This window comes from Wyeomyia smithii, chromosome 3 (genome assembly GCF_029784165.1).
Source record: "Wyeomyia smithii strain HCP4-BCI-WySm-NY-G18 chromosome 3, ASM2978416v1, whole genome shotgun sequence".
Classification (NCBI taxonomy): Eukaryota; Metazoa; Arthropoda; class Insecta; order Diptera; family Culicidae; genus Wyeomyia; species Wyeomyia smithii.
The window spans coordinates 192,106,513-192,127,096 of record NC_073696.1 but is presented as its reverse complement, the minus strand read 5'-3'; the positions used below and the strand labels follow the sequence as shown (position 1 = coordinate 192,127,096).

The following is a 20,584-nucleotide window of genomic DNA, read 5'->3' as shown; positions in this document are numbered from 1 at the left end:
ATGTAGCTCAACCAAAAATAGTAAGGCAAATTATTTTTAGCACTTTTATTGTGATTATATAACTCTTTTGCTAAGAAGACCTACGCCTTCCAAATAGTTACCTCACCCATTGATTTATCGCTGCAACTGAATAATTACTGTTTTATTGCAACTGCTGCCGATGCATGTTTTGAAGTGTATTACAAAGGTAAAGTAATTAACAATCACAATCGCAAACTGGTAGAAAACACAAAAAAAAACATGTGCGCCTTTCCATTCAGTGCTTCTTTTTTCGCAATAACCATAGCAATTTCCTGTTCACTTCTTTGCGTAGTCGCCCTATGCCGTGCCTCCTGGGCAGAGCTTCCCTACTTGTTTCAGTTTTCCGAGAGCTCACTATGTTGCCACATTATCCGTATCCGCTTCGGCGTAGGTCGGGATACGGACCTGCTCGTACAGAAAAGCATACCAACAAAAACATAGGTACAAAAGAGAAAAAAATCCCAATTCAGAGTGAGCGACGGACGTGATTGCAACCGACCTGAAGGTATATAAGCCACTCGCTACATTTCCTGACACGACTGTTACGTTACTGAATTCTGACGGTGCCCATCCGAATAACTCCCCTACAGTTACCACCCATCGCCATCCGTTGTCTATTCCTTCTCAACGGTCCGTAGTCTCGCATGTTATGTCTGGCAGTGCTCTGACGACGAGTACTACGACGACGATGGTGACTGCGACCGACTGGAGCAAAGTTTGAACTCATAAATTTAGCACTTGTCGGTCGGGAAAACTGGTCGTCGGAGACGTCCGAGGAAAGAGGAAGCGATTTTCCCACGGAGCAGCACGAAGGAAACGGTGTGTGTTTCACTGGGTCACGCGAGAGAACGGAAGATCGTACCGAACAGCTGAGCGAGCAGAGAGTGCATGTAGAATGTGGCAAGCCGAATGTAAAAAAGGAGAAATACACGAGTGCTGAACGAAAACTACACGAACATGTTCGAAAATGCATTTTCGAACCGCGTGTAGTGCTCTCTGGGACCGATCACTGCGTTTGGATGTTGCGCTTTTACCGACTTCTGTGCTGGATTGTTTACGCGAAGAGGTGAAGGTTGCTGCAGGTGATGGATGCATACGGGGTGTTTGACCTGGTTAACAGTGCACCGAACATCTACCCAACGGAGCAGGTGCATTCTGTTCGGTCAGGGTCGAATTCGGTTTTTAGGACATTTTTTCCCGCAGTTGACCTTGAGGCCGTTTTGCCAATGCAATGAATTATGTCAATTATTTACAACCCTGAACTGCATCAAGGTCGCATTAGAAACAATTATCACGTGTAAACTGATAAGAATGAGACGAATTTAAAAATCTATGATTGGCACACGATGGGGTTCTGAAGCAAGTTATAAAAACTTTAATACTTCAATCTGTTGCGTGAATTGTTGTAGTAATTTTGAAGCTCCACCAATTAAAACCCTACAAGCAATAGGGAAGAAAGAATTTTTCAATGTCAAGGTGCCTGGAACTTGGTAGCTGATTATCCCAATCGGGAGGAAGAAGTAGCAAAATTAAACTTAGAGTTAATATAATTTTTTTTTGTTGGTTTTAATGCTCAGGATCATTCGCCACTTTGTTATGATGTTGAAGCCTAAATATTTATCCAGAGGTACATAACTTATCATAAACTGTGAAAGTAAAACAAAGTCTTAAACCTGTATTACCTTCTGACAAAATGGTCCAATTTATTTGACATCATGGTTATTGTTTGCCCGTGTTTGCCCCATGTAAAAATTGGAGAGTGACAAACAATTATCTTTGACAAAATTTTCATCTGTCAAAAAGTGACAAATATTTGACGCTTGGTCAAAGAGTGTATTAGAGCCTTTAGTTATGCATTCTTAGCGTATAGGACTATTGTGGGCAGGGTTGCCAATACCATTTTTAAATAAACTGGAACAATGTTGAAAAAAAAACTGGATAAACTTGGATCCCTAATAGCTTGAGCTTGCTTGAACTTGAGCTTGATTGACCTCCACCGGTTGCCGCTTCGTTGCTGGCCAGAGCCGATCGGAATTGTACCTCGAATCTATTAATTATTGCTTGGAATTAGCTATTCGATGTGCATCTCTAATGAGCTCTGCATGCTAATCAGTACCGACCGAGTCGGTCTAGAACGTCAATCAATGGAAGGGAGGAAAAGGATGTTAGTTCAATGCTTGTAGCTACTAGAGTAGGTAAAATAGGTTATGCCGCTCAAAAAGATCCGAAAAAGAAAAGAATTGAGAGAAGCAGCTGAACGTTATCGCCAAAAGTAGCGAAAAAATGGAACAACAAAAGTAACGCTACACGGTCATATACTTTTGCCAGTGTGTGTAGAGGAAATGTCACGAATCTCTATAAGTAAACACATAGAGAATGCATGAATATTAATAAAAAAAAACATAGAATATTTCGCAACATATCATTAAGATCTTGCTTATAGTCCTAAATAGTCGGTGCGGTGCAACATATCATTAAGGTCTTGCCCCTAGTCCTAAATAGTCGGTGCGATAGGGAGTCGAGTATTTTTTCAATGGTTACGTGTTCGAATGTCAACACATCACAAATTCGAAACAATAATTTGTACTCATCCTACTGAATCTATTTAATCGTTGCATATTCGAGCACCTCCACAGTCTGTAGTAACTACTCTCACAAAACACACTAGTTTCAACAAAAAATGGTGGTAAAACACATGAAACGTAACCTTTTACTAAGTAAACAAATCACACGCGCACAACGTGAGCCGTGCTGCCAGCCTCTCTCCTGGAAAAATCTGGATCCTCAATATGAGAGAAACAAAACTAACATGTGAAAATTTGATAAGGCAGAGCGTATTTATGTGCTTTAAATTTTACTTGAGACGGGTTTTCTTTAAATTTCATTGAATCGCGTGTCAATTTTACACATAAACATTATATACTATAGATATGACAAGGTGCCTACAATTATTTAATATGTACTATTCTCGCCCCAGGTCTTAATTATAAATATTCAATAATCTCACGCCTGGGTCAGCGCTATTCGATTACAGATTTTACAGACTTTTAAATAGATTATTTCATCCACCCAGTCTTCTACATTGTTTTTAATGATTGTGTGTATATAAAGTCGCGCATAGAGAATATCTATCGTTTCGGCAACACAGTTTTTGTGCCGTTTGTTGCCAAGAACTATACAGTTCTGTTTTCCACCATTCATAAGCGAATATCATTTTTTGAAATTCTTCACAAGGTACACAGTTCACACCGATGATGCTTTGTTAAATTTAACTTGCTTGAGATAGGTACAGGTTTATTGTTGGATTCAAAATGTGTAATAAAACTTCGGAAAAACACATATTCTTTATCACGCTTAGTTATACTAAAGTCGCTTTTTACGCGGGGGATACGTGCCGCGTAAAAAAACGCGTATATTCCGGAATCCGCGTAAAAAAACCGCGTAAATTCCGGAATCTGCGTAAATTCCGGAGTCCGCGTAAAAAAAACCACGTAAATTCCGGAATCCGCGTAAAAAAAGCCGCGTAAAAAAACCCGCGTGAAAAAACCGCGTAAAAAGCGACCTTAGTGTACAACACTTTTCTTCCACTCCTAACATTATCACCTTGTTTATTTACATTGCACGATTGGTAGCCTCGTTTGACACTGATTTGGTTCCTTTGGTTTCATCTTTGCGCGACTCTATATTATAAACATAGACTCTGATTGAGTAGGTTTATTGGTATTCATGTGGGCATTTGATATGAGCGTGTGATTTTTTTTCAGTGTACCTGTAAATAAATAGACATCTGCGACACTGTCAATATTGAAATGAATATTATCTATCAGTGTCATTACAATTGCGCAAACAACCAATTAAACTCGTGTGGGAAAAAGATAAAGGATGTTCAGTATTACCAGTATCAACAGCGATACCTTTGATGACACGGCACCACTCTAGTTATATTTAAAGGTACTCTAATCTTAAAATTTTTTTAGAAATTACAATTTTTACTCGAAAAAATATTTTTAAAACACACAAAAACAATCGGAACTTAAGCTGATAAAACTGGCAAAAATATACAAAACCTGGATGATCGTTCGGATCACTCGAAAAAACTTGAGATCTACGTCACAACCCAAAAGCACGTGGTTTCTGCCTATTCGTCGCTACTGATACAGACAAATGTCTTCTTCTTCCTCATCTATATATGGGTCATTCCATGTCAAGTGTCCGAGGAAATGCATCGACCATCTCCGATCTCGACCAAAATGTGTGAGTCGATGTGTTTTGGGCCGGAACTTATATGTTCAAAGTGTTGTACTGATTGGTGGACCCCTCGGCCAATGGGACTGCCTCCACTGAAGAGCTACAGGTGATATTGACATATCATTTTGAAGGGTTTGAGACGTATCGAACTACGTGGTCAATTATATCCTGCAGTGTTGCCAACTTTGCATTTTTTTCGATTCAAAACTTAATTTGCAATTTCCTCGAAATACCCCCCCTTCGATTTTGATTTTGACCACGCCAATGTGTTAAGCAGACGATTTTACATAAGAATCACTTATCAGCAAAAAACAAAATGTAGCGTTCCAGAGATACAGCATTTTCAAAATTGCAAGATTTTGGATTTTGTCTACGCACGAAAGCGCTTCTACATATATTGCTGGTATCTTAATGGTATCCTAGCAGGCGTTTGTGTTATCGAAGAGAGGTTCTTTAGAGGAGCATCCGTTAATGATGTAACGCAAAAAATCCCGTTTTAGAATCATTTTCACGAAAGGTTACAGAAGAGTTTTGGCTACACTTTTCGTATTTAAATTCAAACTGTTTTTTGTTAAATGTACACTTTTGTCTATGATTCGCATTTTGAAACCAACTTGTGACATTGTTAATAACATAAAAGAAATGCTGATTTCAGATTTCATTTCATAATTTTGCATATTTACATTCAAGACCACATGTTCAAACAAATCTCCGAACGTATCCAACATATTTTATCATAACCGAATATCTTAATTTGCTCATATCATAGCACGTCATAGAGCAAGTAAGCCCATCATATTATTCATCTGCCTATGTTCTTCTTCTTCTTCTTCTTACTTAGGATTAGAGCGGAGGTGGCTTTTTCTGTTCTGTTTATTTGACACAAGTTTCGCAGCCAACTGTTTAGTGTACAGGACAATTGTGAGGCTAGTGCTATGATCCTACTAATAATAACAGTCTTCTCCCGAGCCGGGACTCGAACATGCAACGACTAGCAGTTTTGTGACGAAATTTGACGAGGGGGAGGCTAGCGGGTCAAGCCAAGCTACGTAGCAAATATAAAATTTAAAAATTTAGATTTATTTTAATTGTTTTTTTTTTCTCACAACTTTGTTTGTTCATGGTCAATTTTAATTCTTTGTCTTATCTCATTCATTTATGATACAATGTATATTAAAAAAATTTGCAAAAAAAAAATTGGGTTGGGGTGGGAGGTGGGTTGCGATGGAGTTTGTTATGAAGCTACGTAATTATCTATAGGGGGTCTGACTTCGTGACGAAGTGCTACGGTGGGAGAGGGGGAAGGGGGGTATAAAAAACCTATGTCATTTATGCATGCTCCCTTAGTAGCTAGTGAATCTCATCGCGTAAGCTGCTGTGATAACCAATACCGTTTTCCAGCGATACAAATTTGTTTTAAATACAATCCAATTAAACACACCATCTTCAAGAATAAAATGACTGCACACGTGTTGGGACACCTTGTTTACAATTTTGAACGAAACGAAACGGTTTTAAATTGGATGATTTTTACAATGTGATGAACCAATAAAATGAAGAATCATGGGAAAAGTGTAACCAAAATTGTCCTGTAACTTTTCGTGAAAATGATTCTGGATTTTTTGCGTTACATCATTAACGGAGTTTCCTCTAAGGAACATTTTTTCGATAACACAAACGCCTGCTAGGATTCCATTAAGATACCAGCAATATATGTAGAAGCGCTTTCGTGCGTAAACAAAATCCAAAATCTTGCAATTTTGAAAATGCTGTAATCTCTGGAATGCTACATTTTGTTTTTTGCTGATAAGTGATTCCTATGTAAAATCGTCTGCTAAACACATTGGCGTGGTCAAAATTAAAATCGAAGGGGGGGTATTTCGAGGAAATTGCAAATTAAGTTTTGAATCGAAAAAAAATTCAATGTTGGCAACACTTCAAGAAAAAAGGCCACACAATTCGATTCTACGTCTCAAACCCTTCAAAATGATATATCTATATCACCTGTAGCTCTTCAGTGTCCCGAGATATTCACAAAATAAAAAAGGTGTTTTGCCAAATTTGCAAAAAGTGAAAGCAGTCCCATTGGCCGAGGGGTCCACCAATCGGTACAACACTTTGTACTTATAAGTTTCGGCCCAAAATACATCGACTCACAAATTTTGGTCGAAATCGGAGATGGTCGATGCATTTCCTCGGACACTTGACATGGAATGACCCATATACCTCATTGCTACGATACTACGGACACTTAATAAGCTTGATTAGACATGATTTAGGGGCTCCTCAAAGTGATCAAAATTTTGGTGTTTTGACCCATATAGGGATTAACATCCCTATAAAAATTATGTTTAAGACGTCTAATACACATTTGAATGAGTGGTTTGGTGAATTGGGTTGTTTAGCTATTCACGGATTTCTGATTTTCATATATCAACTAAAAGAGTGTAATTTCCTGAGCAAAACGTATTTTTTTAAATTTCTTCATCCTTCGATTTTTAAATGAAAAATTAAAAATAGCTCTAAATCGCTACAATGACAGTTGGTACACGAGCGAACTGTCATTGCAGCGATTTCGAGTAGTTTTAATTGGGTTGTTTAGAAATATCAGTTTTTATGTCATCTGAAAGAGCTGCATTTTCTAAGCCAAACGTGTATTAAAAAATTCTCTAGCGTTGTCATTCAATTTTTAAATCACGAATTAAAACTGCTCGAAATCGCTACAATGACAGTTCGTCCATATACCAACTGTCACTGTAGCGATTTGGAGCGATTTTTACTTTTTATTCAAAAATCGAAGGACAACGATATGAAATTTTGAAAAAACAGGTTTTGCTTTAAAAATTACACTCTTTTAGCTGATGTATAGAAATCAGGAATCCGTGAGTTCGCACAGATCATTCTTAAGGCTAATAAACAAAATGTACATGGTCGGTTTTAGAAATTTGGCATAGCCATTTTCGCTACCTCCTAAGTGTGTGTTTTTTATATTTATGCTTCATTGTTCATTGAGTTATTATCGTAGAGTTTAAGAATATTGGTTTCAAGTTCTGAACTATACAACACTAACGGCAATGATTTACTAGCGTAAAAGTTTGAGTTTGTAATAATTTTGACAACTACTGGAGCTAAAACTTTATAAATCTTTGGATATCTTTTCAAAAGAGATCGCAACAGAAAATTCAGAGCTCAAATAGTTTTGGTAATTAAACCGGGAGATTGCGCCGCGAACTGTTATGTGTTGTAAAGGCGCTGATATTCCTGTATTGAAATCCTTATCACAGAAAGCTTGGAACAGCAGGCAACAAACAGAATGTGGATAATGGTGCAGTTGCATAACATAAAACTTATGGCCAGTACGAAATATGAAGAATGTCTGCTACGTGTACTGATCCTTGACTAAACGGTGGGGCTTCAGAAGGAATCCCAGAGATAGAATGTTCTGAATTATAACCCGTCCGCACTATATTAATAGGTGACGAAGAGGCGAAGCGTTTTGCTTCTGAGCTTCGACGACTGCACGTGGAATGGCTAAGGTTACGGTTTCTTTCCTCAGTTGCCCTGCACCACCGTCGCTATGCAAGGAAGCTACCGCAGGTTGCTCGCCATAACAAGGCCATTAATTCCCATAACCATTCCAATGCTTTGCTGTTACGATGGCACCACGCGACATTCAAACATCTTCTAGTGAATGCGATAGCATAGTATATATTATAGCGGTTGTGTTGTGCAACCCACCACGGAAACTGTGGCTGGGGATGGCGGAACTGAACTGTTACGTTTATGAGCTACATCCTGCTAGACTCACATGTTCTGATTTTGCTACCTCCGATGATGTTAGTCGTGTCGACCAAGAATTGAATACCACCGTCAACCGACGGTAGTAGCTGTTCACGCAGAGGACAGTTAGATGATGATGGCGACGATGATGATGATGATGATGATAGCGATAATCGTAATTGCCCTTACAGGGTATAATGTCTTTGATTTATCGTTTGTTAGAGCAAATTGTTTAATTAATAGCAGCTGTTGTGTGTGGACCACTGGGAACACTTGAATATCTTCAATAGAGATTGGTAATGCATGATACAATTTCTACTGATTTAAATAAATTGCTGATAACCAGGATTTTCTTTCTAACAAATTGTTCTTTTGTCCATATTTATCCTTGTTTTGAAAGTGAATGCCGAACTTCGTACGGTATAACTTGTTGAAATAATTTAAATCCGCAATGAATACGTTATTGAAGTAGAATACTTCTCTCAGGAAGTTCGGCTACAAAGGGATGTGAAATGAAAATCTAAAACCGAAAAAAGTGAAAAATATGTCCAATTTCAAATGCTAATAAATCGGTTAGTATTCGATGGATTTCCTTCGTTCTTGCAGTAATAGATTGGAAAATCTTCTAAGATTCTTCCCAAAAGAAGATAATTGTAATTTTATTATTCACACTATTGTACTATTGAAAATAGTCAAGCCTTGTCAAAACGAAAAATTCGACCTCTGATTGGTCGTTATATGATTGCTTCTCAAGCACGGTCGACAGAATCATATACCTTGCAATTGAAAACATGCTATTTGGCCTATATAAGAGCCTGATTCAGCCGAAGCCGCTCATAATAGTTCTAGACAGCGACAACAGCAGTCGCTATTCCTTGGCAGCAGCACTAGCCCTGTGGTTGGTCACCACGTCTCAGGAGCAACGCGATTCTTCTCAGCCTGTGTCGCCAGACTGTCATTATTCCCCCCGTGTTGGGGCAGCATGAAGATTGCCATCAGAAATCCAATTTTGAAAATCAAAATGCCTTTTTCAAGGCAAATAAACAAGTCATTGAAAGTAAATAATTTTTGACAACGCAACGCAATCTGTTTCGGATCCTAGCAATTTAAATCTGTCACGCCTGTCTAATTTACTGAATATGAAATAGCTTCCACAGTACATGTTGTCCGTGTATCTTAATTCCCCCAGTGTTAGAGCAGCTCAAAGGTTGCGATCAGCAACCGATTTTGAACCGCAAAATGCCTTTTTCAAGGCAAATAAACAAATAAGTGAAGGGTAATGATTTTCTAGTATCAACACAAGCAAACATTCTGTGCGGGATGCAATCAAATTCTGTTGTAGTTGTCTAATTTTTACTTTATTTAGTAAACCCCCCACTGTAGAGGCAGCACAAAGGCTCCGATCAGCATAACCGACTTTGAACAACAAACTGCTCTGTTAGAACGCATTCACAAAGACAGTTAGTTCGACTATGCAGAGCTAATATGAAGTCGATTCAATCAATCAGCATGAACAGAATTTTGTCGTCTCCCAGCTGCCAAGTTGCAACATGATGCAACACGCAACTGCGAGCAAACGAAATCGCTTGATGTTATAAACCGTAATAATATAGGGTTAAAGCCGTTGCGTGTGTGAGAGCACCATCGGTGTTTATTCGCTAGATACAAAAATCATATGCGAATTGTGGAATAATTCGTCTGGAGAACATTTGAGAATGGAAAAACTGAACTGAAAGGCGTGGTCAACATTTATTTACTATTTAAAATGACTGACACGCAAGCAGCCGGGTTAACTTTCTTGTAAAAGTATTCTACTTCAACCTTGCGGTCGTGGCTTTGCACACAACTCTCCTGTGATTTTTTTTTATTTATCACAGTTCAAATGTTTCAAAATTGCCTGCATCATGCAGGATTGCCAGAAATACGAAATTTTCCGTAGATTTACGGATTTTTTTAATTTTGTTTTACGGATGAACAAGTATACGGAGATCCCAAATCCGAAATGTGTAGCGCCAAGTCTCTGCTTTGCTAGATGTATTTTTTACTTAACTTCAAATCACTTCCGACGATATATTTCATCATTCATATTCTTTTTTTTTGATGAATTTATCATACATATGGCAAAATACAAAATCGAACCAAAATATATTATTTGCATCTCCTGCAGATAGAACTTTTATTAGGCATGCTCTTCTGCACTGGTGGAAGGCAAAAAACACTAATTTCATTGAAATCGTTGACAACGTCTTCCATTTCATACACATAAACATGAAGAAAATTTGACGAACTGAGTCGAGTGGTTTATGATATTCGCACCATAAAAAGATCGATCGATAAAGGCACACATTACAAGAAATTTTGACTTGAAAATCATTGTCAACATGTCCCCAACATTGAATTTGATATGGTCCACTAGATCGCTAAACAGTTAAGCCTGGCAAAAGCCCCATAACACTTATGTGGCCTCGTGAAAAAAAAAAAATCCGCCATAATGTTGCGATTGGGTGGAAGAATGAGGACAAGATGAAGATGGATTGAAGTATGTGAAGGCGCTATTTCGATAAGAGAGAGAGATGGCTTCCTCTGGCACAATTCCGTAATAAGGCACTGGCAAGCTGCAGTGCAGAAGCGCATTGTGTTGCAGGCGATCTTTTCAATTTTCCTTTTTATTTTCCGATCAATGCACACTTATGAGCATGTAGTGCATGTAGGAGAAATTGAACTTCTTTTCATACTGCACATGTGGATCGATGTGTTTTTGTTGTTTCTTCAGCCGGCTTTTCACGATGGTACTGCTGCTGGGGAGGGTTGAGCTACTTGACATAAATTCCAAAATCTCGGTCGGTAGACGGTTTCATAAGCACTATTCTAGAGACTTAAGCGCGGTATAGATACGTGGGGGAATTGCACTGTCTCTGGGCTAGAATCCTTGTCCCACTAACGGTATCCGCCAAGGATACTGTTGACTTTTATAATGGCATCTAGTTGTTACACACTGTGAGTAGTTAGACAGTGATCGACATTCGATTTTAATCGTGAGCTGCTGTAACAATTAGACTACTATTCAACCACAGCACCGTGGAAGTTTTAGATAATAACATAATAATGAAGCGGTCACAAGAGATGAAGGAAAACAGAATCAAAAACAATGATCAGATTAAAAATGGCTAAATTTGGATAGCTAATATTTAACCAAAACTAGCGCGCATCGGTATAACGGATAAGTTTGACGATTTCAGTGCAATAACGGTTACTTTTCCGCTGAAACTACTGTTAATCCCCCTCAATTAACCTTTGTTTTTTTTTAAACCAAAGTATTTAAATCTGTTTTATTTCCAAATGGAAGTCAACCTTGACTATGGTGTGACGTGTGTGCAAGTACCTTAACCACAATTATCGCAAGTGCATTGACTGGCCGAAGCGTTTGCGCCTTTAAGGCGACTACGTGCATCATGAGCTGTGTTCAGTACGTTTTTATAGCAGGTATAATACAGGTTCGATAATTCGTTTCTGAACTAACTAAAGGGGCATTTAAACTATCCATTAAGCCGTTTCCCCAGTTTATTATTTGTACCTACACTGAACAATTATGCTGAATTTTTTTCTGAAAGCTTGGAAAAAAATATTTGAGCAATTCACACATTCATGTTTCTATTCCCTTATTATTCGAAAAAAAAGTCAGCATTCTATAAAAGTCAGCTGGAATCTTTGATGAGATTATCAAAAAACGAGGACAAACCGATATAGGGTAAGGAACGGCTTAAGCAGTAGTGCCTATTTTAATCAGTCAAAGAAAACAGGCCTCAAACTCCTGAATTTTGATCAATATCAACAATTTCAATGATGGAAACGAAAACTTTGATTGTCTAGCTGTCTCACGAATACAGTCCCTCTACAATTATGGGTCAGTCGTGTTGTCTGAATGTTCAAAAATGGATATAAAATCGGAATAATTATCAACTATGAATGTTTTACTATCTATCTCTGTGTTCTGATGTGTACTTTCGATCAACAATTAGTTTCACTGCAGTTGATGCGTGTGAATCGGTTGGGAAGAAAAATATCACTTACATACCCAAAGACACAGTTATGGGTCACTTTTGGCATTCAAAATCATTTAAACTATAAAATCATCAAAATACATAACGCAAGTTATTTTATTTTTATAAAAGCTTGATAATAAGTTACTTTATGTAGTCTTGTCGCATAATCATGTAAAAGTAATAAAAATAGCCAAAATATGGACTGACCCACAATTGTGTACCGCAAGATGTAACATTACTACAATTATGGGTCACTTCACTTACTGCACCGAGCAGAATTATAGTTTTTCGTGACATTTTCAACTTAAAATCATTTTAATCGTATGACTGAGGTTACAAGTAAGTTACAAAAAATACTACTGCTCATGAAAATTGTTCAGTTTCGTGAGAATAGACGTATTTGCGTGAAAGTGACCCATAATTGTAGCTGACCCATAACTGTGGAGGCACTGTATAAGAAATACCGTTAATCACAAAGCAATCTGTAAACAATCACCAATTGAAACAAATCGACCTATATTGCAGCCATTCAGGAGCCACTTCGGGTGCTGAAATAAAACGCCAGCGAAACAGATGGAAACTGCTTAAAATAGGTTCGGGGTGATTGGAATAGTCCCTCGATTGGTAACTTTAATTGATTATTGTTAAAGTTTGCTAAATTAGCTAAGTTTGCAATCTGAAAACAAGTTCTGACAGAGAAAACGATAAAGAACAGATTGATATACTACTGTTTGAATTTCACCCAACACATTTCGAGTATTTCGTCTGAATACACAGGCGGTTCCTAAAGCTGCTTAGAATATGTTCCCTACCCTACAAGATATGAAAAAAAAATGTTTTTTCTTTCGTGCAAATTTTGCAAATAAAATGTTTAAAACTAAATTGATTTGCTGTTTATTAATGAGCAAAATGCAAATGAATATCAAAATGTGAAAATCGTGAAGAGATGTGTCTGAAAAAAAAAAGAATTCTTCCAATAATTTTTTGGTATAGGTTTGTTGTATTTTTACATTCGGTTTCAATTATATACATCTTGGTCTTTGCCATTGTTTCGACCAAAATCTATTTTCTACAAAAGTTTATGGCATAGAGATCAATGTACATTACAATATATTACAATACGATAATCATCTATCGCTTCTGAAATATTTTGTTTTTTCAACAATTTGTCAACTCTCAATTTGACTACTTAATTATGTGAATATATCCTCTACGTTGAAATTAAAGAAGAAAAAAACTGAGTTACAAAAAGTACCAAATACAGCCGAAATTCGTTGATTTCCATTATTTTTAATTGATTTCAGTTGAAACATAGCCTCATGCTATCCCAGAACCTATGTGTGTAGTATCACATAAACTAAACTGTTATATTTCAAAGTTATTCCACAGTAAATTGGTCAGTTTAAAAAATACATGCTACTGCTCGGGTGGCGTAAAAAATTGAAAAATTTTGTCAAAAAGTTTTTCTCTCTCACAGGACATAATCTACAAGATAAGTAAAATGTTTTGCAATATTTAAAACGTTGAATGCATAAAATAATCATGGATTGTTTACGAAATAAGTGATTGTGAAAGTCGACCGCGAAAAATCCATAATATTGTGAAATTAATTATATGATTAAGTAACCTTCCGCGCAAGTCCCGCGTCGAAGCTTTATTCATTGACAGAAAGGTCAAAGCCTTCTGAAAATATACGAAAAGAAAAGTCTTCCTCCTGGTTCCTCTTTTTTATTTTATTTCCATTTTAGTAGATGAGGATTTATATGGAAATTCCTAAATCGTTGTTTTATATCATGTGTTAAAATGGAGTAAGCGAATTTAAGTTATATTTTATATATTGGGTGACGTTTTAAATGAATGTTACTTTTTTGTGTTGATTATACGAAAATAACACGTTTCTGATATAAATCTATCCAATTACTACCAAAAAAGAGCGACTTGGACTTTTGGCCAGCTTTTTGGCTTTAATACTCCTATGTGCGCCGATTGTTTGTTTTCTTCCTGCTTTAGAAAATTTCCGTATTCCATTGCGGTAAAACTATGCCAAAGAAAATGAACTTTGCTCATCTGTCTTGCTGCTGTAGTAAATATTTTAAGTATTTGGTCAATACTTTTTCATACAAAAAATCCAACGAGAAGTAAAATGATAAAGCGCAAGCACACCACTCTGCTTCTTTCCTGAAAAATGGCGGATCGCTACGCTGGCTAATTCCGGTGAAGGCGTTGAAAAAATAAAAGAACAAACAACCGAACAGTAAACCTCTAAATTACACAAAAAATATAGTTTCGAAGAATTGTTTCGATTATGAACTTTGTGCATCACAGCAACAAATTCTTATGCGAAACTAAGTTGCAGTTACATCTCAGTTCTTATACAATGACAAAAAAAGCGCAGGAGGTGGAGCCAATTGCAACATTTTCGTTGTTTCAACACAAGTTTCAAGAATGAAACCGCAATGTGTATGAACTAATGCATGGAATTTAATAACAACATGGTAAATGCTGCATGGTAAAATTTCAGCTACGAAGATGCATCGTAACAGCAACTAGGGCGAAATAGAAGCTCCATGGCGTCGTGGGAAGATTGTAAAACGGCGGTTATAGACCTTGTTAGTTTTCAAAAATCGAAAATATTGTTATTACAATATCTTTAAGTACAACTCGTTGAGAACATTTTCACAAGTTTCATAAAGATCTGAGCAATAGGGAGAAAGTTAGAGCGATTTGAAGAGCGCCTCGTCATGGCCGCATAAGCTAAACTTGAAACTTTATACGCGTTTATCCTGGAATGGTGTTTCTCAAAAAATGACTTTGCCTTGTTTACGATTGCGGTGAAACAACTGAGCCGACTTTCTTCATCTTTTTTTTAATGTTCGTTGTTAAATTTCCCGGTCGTTGAACGATCGTTTGTTGATACACGAAGTTCAACTCAGTGTCATAGGACGCAATCTGTGTTCTGTCCGGCATGATGCCATAAGGAAGGACATAGAATGCTTCGACTAACGTGACACAAGGGGCATACGAGGTACCAGAAGATCATTCTCGATGATAAGATGGCAGAAGGAATGGTCCAATTCCGTATAAGGTAGATGAACGCACCGACTTACCCGAGCAGCAAAAATTGTTTCGATTATGAACTTTGTGCATCACAGCAACAAATTCTTATGCGAAACTAAGTTGCAGTTACATCTCAGTTCTTATACAATGACAAAAAAAGCGCAGGAGGTGGAGCCAATTGCAACATTTTCGTTGTTTCAACACAAGTTTCAAGAATGAAACCGCAATGTGTATGAACTAATGCATGGAATTTAATAACAACATGGTAAATGCTGCATGGTAAAATTTCAGCTACGAAGATGCATCGTAACAGCAACTAGGGCGAAATAGAAGCTCCATGGCGTCGTGGGAAGATTGTAAAACGGCGATTATATACCTTGTTAGTTTTCAAAAATCGAAAATATTGTTATTACAATATCTTTAAGTACAACTCGTTGAGAACATTTTCACAAGTTTCATAAAGATCTGAGCAATAGGGAGAAAGTTAGAGCGATTTGAAGAGCGCCTCGTCATGGCCGCATAAGCTAAACTTGAAACTTTATACGCGTTTATCCTGGAATGGTGTTTTTCAAAAAATGACTTTGCCTTGTTTACGATTGCGGTGAAACAACTGAGCCGACTTTCTTCATCTTTTTTTTAATGTTCGTTGTTAAATTTCCCGGTCGTTGAACGATCGTTTGTTGATACACGAAGTTCAACTCAGTGTCATAGGACGCAATCTGTGTTCTGTCCGGCATGATGCCATAAGGAAGGACATAGAATGCTTCGACTAACGTGACACAAGGGGCATACGAGGTACCAGAAGATCATTCTCGATGATAAGATGGCAGAAGGAATGGTCCAATTCCGTATAAGGTAGATGAACGCACCGACTTACCCGAGCAGCAAAAATTGTTTCGATTATGAACTTTGTGCATCACAGCAACAAATTCTTATGCGAAATTAAGTTGCAGTTACATCTCAGTTCTTATACAATGACAAAAAAAGCGCAGGAGGTGGAGCCAATTGCAACATTTTCGTTGTTTCAACACAAGTTTCAAGAATGAAACCGCAATGTGTATGAACTAATGCATGAAATTTATTAACAACATGGTAAATGCTGCATGGTAAAATTTCAGCTACGAAGATGCATCGTAACAGCAACTAGGGCGCAATAGAAGCTTCATGGCGTCGTGGGAAGATTGTAAAACGGCAAATGGTCAGAATGGAAAGAGATTGTCTGTATAGCGATTTATCTTTGATTATTTCTAGAAATTTGAGGATTCAACTCCAGTTATCAATTTCTATTCACTTTTCTCGTTTATACTATTTACGTCATTTGCTGTAGAAACACTTGCAAGTTCAGGGCTCAGTTTTAAATATTGCTTCCTTTATCATGCTAATGGTCATTACCAGTTTTAATTTTGCTTTTTCAGCGTGATAATGAAATTCAAAGCAATTTATCACATTTCGTTTTAGAGACCCACACTTTTTGGACGACTTCTAGTTCAAGTACCCAAAAGTTACAACGCAGTAAATAACCTCATCTCAAAAACAAATATAAGGAGAACGATCGAGCAAAAGTTGCTGTTACATGGCTTCAGAACATGACAGCAACATTTAGAAGTATTTTTGTGTGTTTGTTTTTTGTATTTCGCAAGCATCACGTTGGCAACCTATATGCTCCACCCACTAGATCTATTCAGTAAAGGTTAGGTTTTCAAATGCCGTTTACACGTTTCAACAACAAATCCAACCTCGCCAATTACGTTGTTGGTGTGAAGATTTTTTAAGCAGCGATGCAACTTTAGTTGTTGCTTGTTTCTTCACAATTTCATCGTAGTAACAAAAAATGTTTCTTAAAACCTCGGAATTTCATTAGTGCAACAAATGATTACAATTTATTTTTTATTATGTTTCAATTGTTGCTTGGGTAGAGTTACTCTCAAGCAAAAGAGTAACTTAGATAAAAGCTGTCTTGCCCCTCGTTTTTTCACTACTTTCAATCATTTAAGGGGATATACACTAAAGTCGCTTTTTTACGCGGGGCATGCGATACATGCTGCGTAAAAAAACCGCGTAAATTCCGGAATCCGCGTGAAAAAAGCCGCGTAAATTCCGGAATCCGCGTAAAAAAACCAGCGTTTATTCTGCAATCCGAGTGAAGAGCAACCGAAATCCGCGCAAAAAAATACCGCGTAAATTCCGGAACCCGCGTGAAAAAGCCGCGTAAAAGGCGACCTTAGTGTATACCTTTTTGGGTAAAAAAATCGAAAGTTTTCTTTTTTGCATTATCTTAAAGTAAAACTTCTTGAGAACATTTTCCCAAATTTTCATGAAAATGTGAGCAATAGGGAGAAAGTTAAAACGATATGAAGCGCGCCTAGTACAGTAAGGTCTTTTTTACATGGTTTCTTTTTACGCAGGTTGCTTTTCTTAATTACTCAAAAGCGGTACAAAGTATCGACCACATTTCAAATTCAAACACGTTTTTCTTTTCAGGCCAACGATAATCATATATCCGTTTCTAAAAAAAACATAATTTTTGGTGTAAATACTGAAAATTTAAAATGTTGAATTTTGGAGATTGACCACTATCATATTCAAAAGAGGTTCAAACATTTTAAAACGGTTTTTTTTTGTTATATTCGCAACTCCCATACGATCCTATACAAATTTGGAACGCATGCCTCGTGTAAAAAAGACCTTACTCTATAAGCTAAACTTTAAAATTTTAACGAGTTTAAAAAATTAATGCAATTTGTAGCGCTCAAAACATGTTTTATTCCGGGAAAAACGTTACTGTTTGCACTGAAAACAAAATACTTATGAAAATGATCGTTCAGATACCCGGCACACTTCTAAACTGATGAAATAATATGATTTTTTTTATTTCAGTTGATCTGCTGACAAAACAACGCAAACCTCTGCAAAAAAAAACTATTACTTCACAAATAATTAGTATATCTTACGAACAAACGTGTTTTTTCAGAAAATTACTAGTTTTATATAATTACAAAGGTGCTACACGCTTAAAATAATTCTAAACTTCCCTTTTTTTCTCGAATTAAAAGGTAGAGTAAGGAACGGCTCACGCAGTGGAGCCTATTATAATCAGTCGAAGAAACTCCTGAAATTTGATGAATATCGACAATTTCAATGACTAGAATGAACACCCTGAATTACTAGCTGTCTTACGAATACATAAAATAACGTTCAACAAAGAAAAATCTTAGAATAAACATCAAGCGAAAAAAAATCAACTAAAATTGCAGTTATTCAGGCGCCACTTCGGGTGCTGAACAGATGCAAACTGCTTAGAATAGGTTCGGGGTGATTGGAATAGCGTTCCTCGATTGGAAATTTTAATTGATTATTGTTAAAGTTTGCTAAATAACTTTTACAATCCGAAAAGATTTGCTGACAGAGAAAAAGATAATGAGCAAATTGATATATTCATGTTTGTATTTCACCTTCCACAATTCGAGTATTTCGTCTCAATACACAGGCGGCTCCTAAAGCTGCCAAAAATATGTTCCCTACCCTAGTTATTTAACTCTTTAAGCACAAAAATATCTTTTTTGAAAGACCTTGTGTCACCAGTCGGACGTTTTCAGCCAGAATGGTGTTGAGGAATTTACAGCTCTTAGCAATCGGTATTGAGGCAAAATTTATGAAGGTAAAAATAATGCTATCATTTTACTTTTTTTTTTTCAGCATGGATGCTCGGCTGGTTAATGTGTAAAACTGTACCTTATATACAGGGAGTCTCAGTCGCTGCCTCCGTCTATAGTCTGATAGCAGTTTCGCTGGATCGGTGAGTGTACCAATTTTGCATAAATAATGGACGAAACACTTCATAGGAGTGATAAAAAATTGCCCAGAAATAATTTCCAATCATTTGTAGAACAAATCATCAATAGGTACCTGAGTGTGGTACTCCATATTCCTGCAATGTCATTATGTAAGAGCATATACATTAAATTTGGCCAAATATTTCACCGTTGTGAAAGTAATCTTTTACAAACGCAACACTATTGCTTCCCGCATAATCAATAACCATACAACGTGCCTAACACCTAATTCGGGATATAGTCCCGACTGTATGGGGTATCGTTAAACCATATGGATTATCATCCGTTTATGGTTATTGATTCTGCGGGTTCCTGGAAAATGTTTGGCATAGTAACCCTCAAAATGGTTTTATATAACTTACCCATTTTTCTATCCACTGGGTTATTAACTGTAATTTTAGTGCTTTCTATTACGAACAAATATCACTAATATATGGAAAATCAGCTAATCAAACGTTTGAGCGATTCGAATCTCCCATTTTACCAACTTCAAGTGTAATCAACGTCTTATCATAACAACTACAATTTGCTAATTATTCGGAACCTCAAAAGAGCCTGGTTTGACCTAATTCTTATTTGGCGAACCACTTAACCGCTGTGCAGTATTCGCTTGCACGAGTCTAAACAAGTCTAATTTAGCTGGCCCGAGTACGGACAAACCGCAGCATCATTGGGCGTTTGATGAACCGAGAAGGGGATTTGAGCTGGAGTTTGAGTGCGGCGAAGCAGTTCGTTTCGCAGCACCAGCAGGTGGCGATGAAACGTAAACTGATCTTGACATTGACAATGTCTATCGCGAGCAGTTCGACCGTACGCGAAGTTCACGGCACTTGGTCTGTGTCTCTACACACTACACACTCGGAACTTGTATAGCAGCAATAAGGCACTCGTCTATAAGGATAGACGAGATACCGGTAGTCATGTGCCGATGGCTTGCGATCAATGCTATCTGTGCACGAGAAAATTGTGTTGCGATTGCATTCGCCGCTACAATGGAGATAAGCGAGTAAATTTATCGTCAGACAATCTTCAATCAGACAATCAAGAACAATATCTACAATTAATTAAATACATAAAAATGACACCTTTATACAAGCTAAAATTTTAGCTTATTTAAAATACAAATTTTGAATTACATATCAAAATAGTTGAAATTTTTTGTTACATGATACATATTATGACAAAAGGATACACCAAGCAGTTTCCCAGATGTAAAACATCATAAAAAGTATTAAATATTCTTCCAATTTTCAATTAAAAAAAATAGAGTAAATTTGATCTTCTTAGGGAAAAAACCGATTTTAATGTTTGCAATCTTTCAATACACAGTACTTGAAAACTGAACCGACCTGAATTTTGAGCCATTTACAAGATTTCTATATTGGCATGTATTGGCTTATTCCAGCATTTCAGTAAATTTTGCACTTGTCGCAGAAATAATCCCCACATTCAGCAGAAAAGATAATTTTTCAAGAGCAACAAGTTTGCAGAAACCAGTTTAACTTTTTTAACAATTTGTGTTCTACTGTAAAATTTTCTCACTGCTCATCACGATATTAACCTTGATGATATCGATCTAAATTTATTGACTCGAATATCGCA

The 20,584-nt window shown here is 37.0% G+C and overlaps 1 protein-coding gene across 2 annotated transcripts in view; it reads left to right on the top strand.

The window, feature by feature from the left end:
* Positions 1 to 20,584, top strand: part of LOC129732327 (neuropeptide SIFamide receptor-like) — a 321,404-nt gene that overhangs the window by 109,577 nt on the left and 191,243 nt on the right. For both annotated transcript variants that reach the window (XM_055693132.1, XM_055693133.1), the window contains one exon: positions 18,846 to 18,945. In XM_055693132.1, coding sequence (XP_055549107.1) covers positions 18,846 to 18,945 — 100 coding nt within the window. The remainder of the gene's footprint in view (positions 1 to 18,845; positions 18,946 to 20,584) is intronic.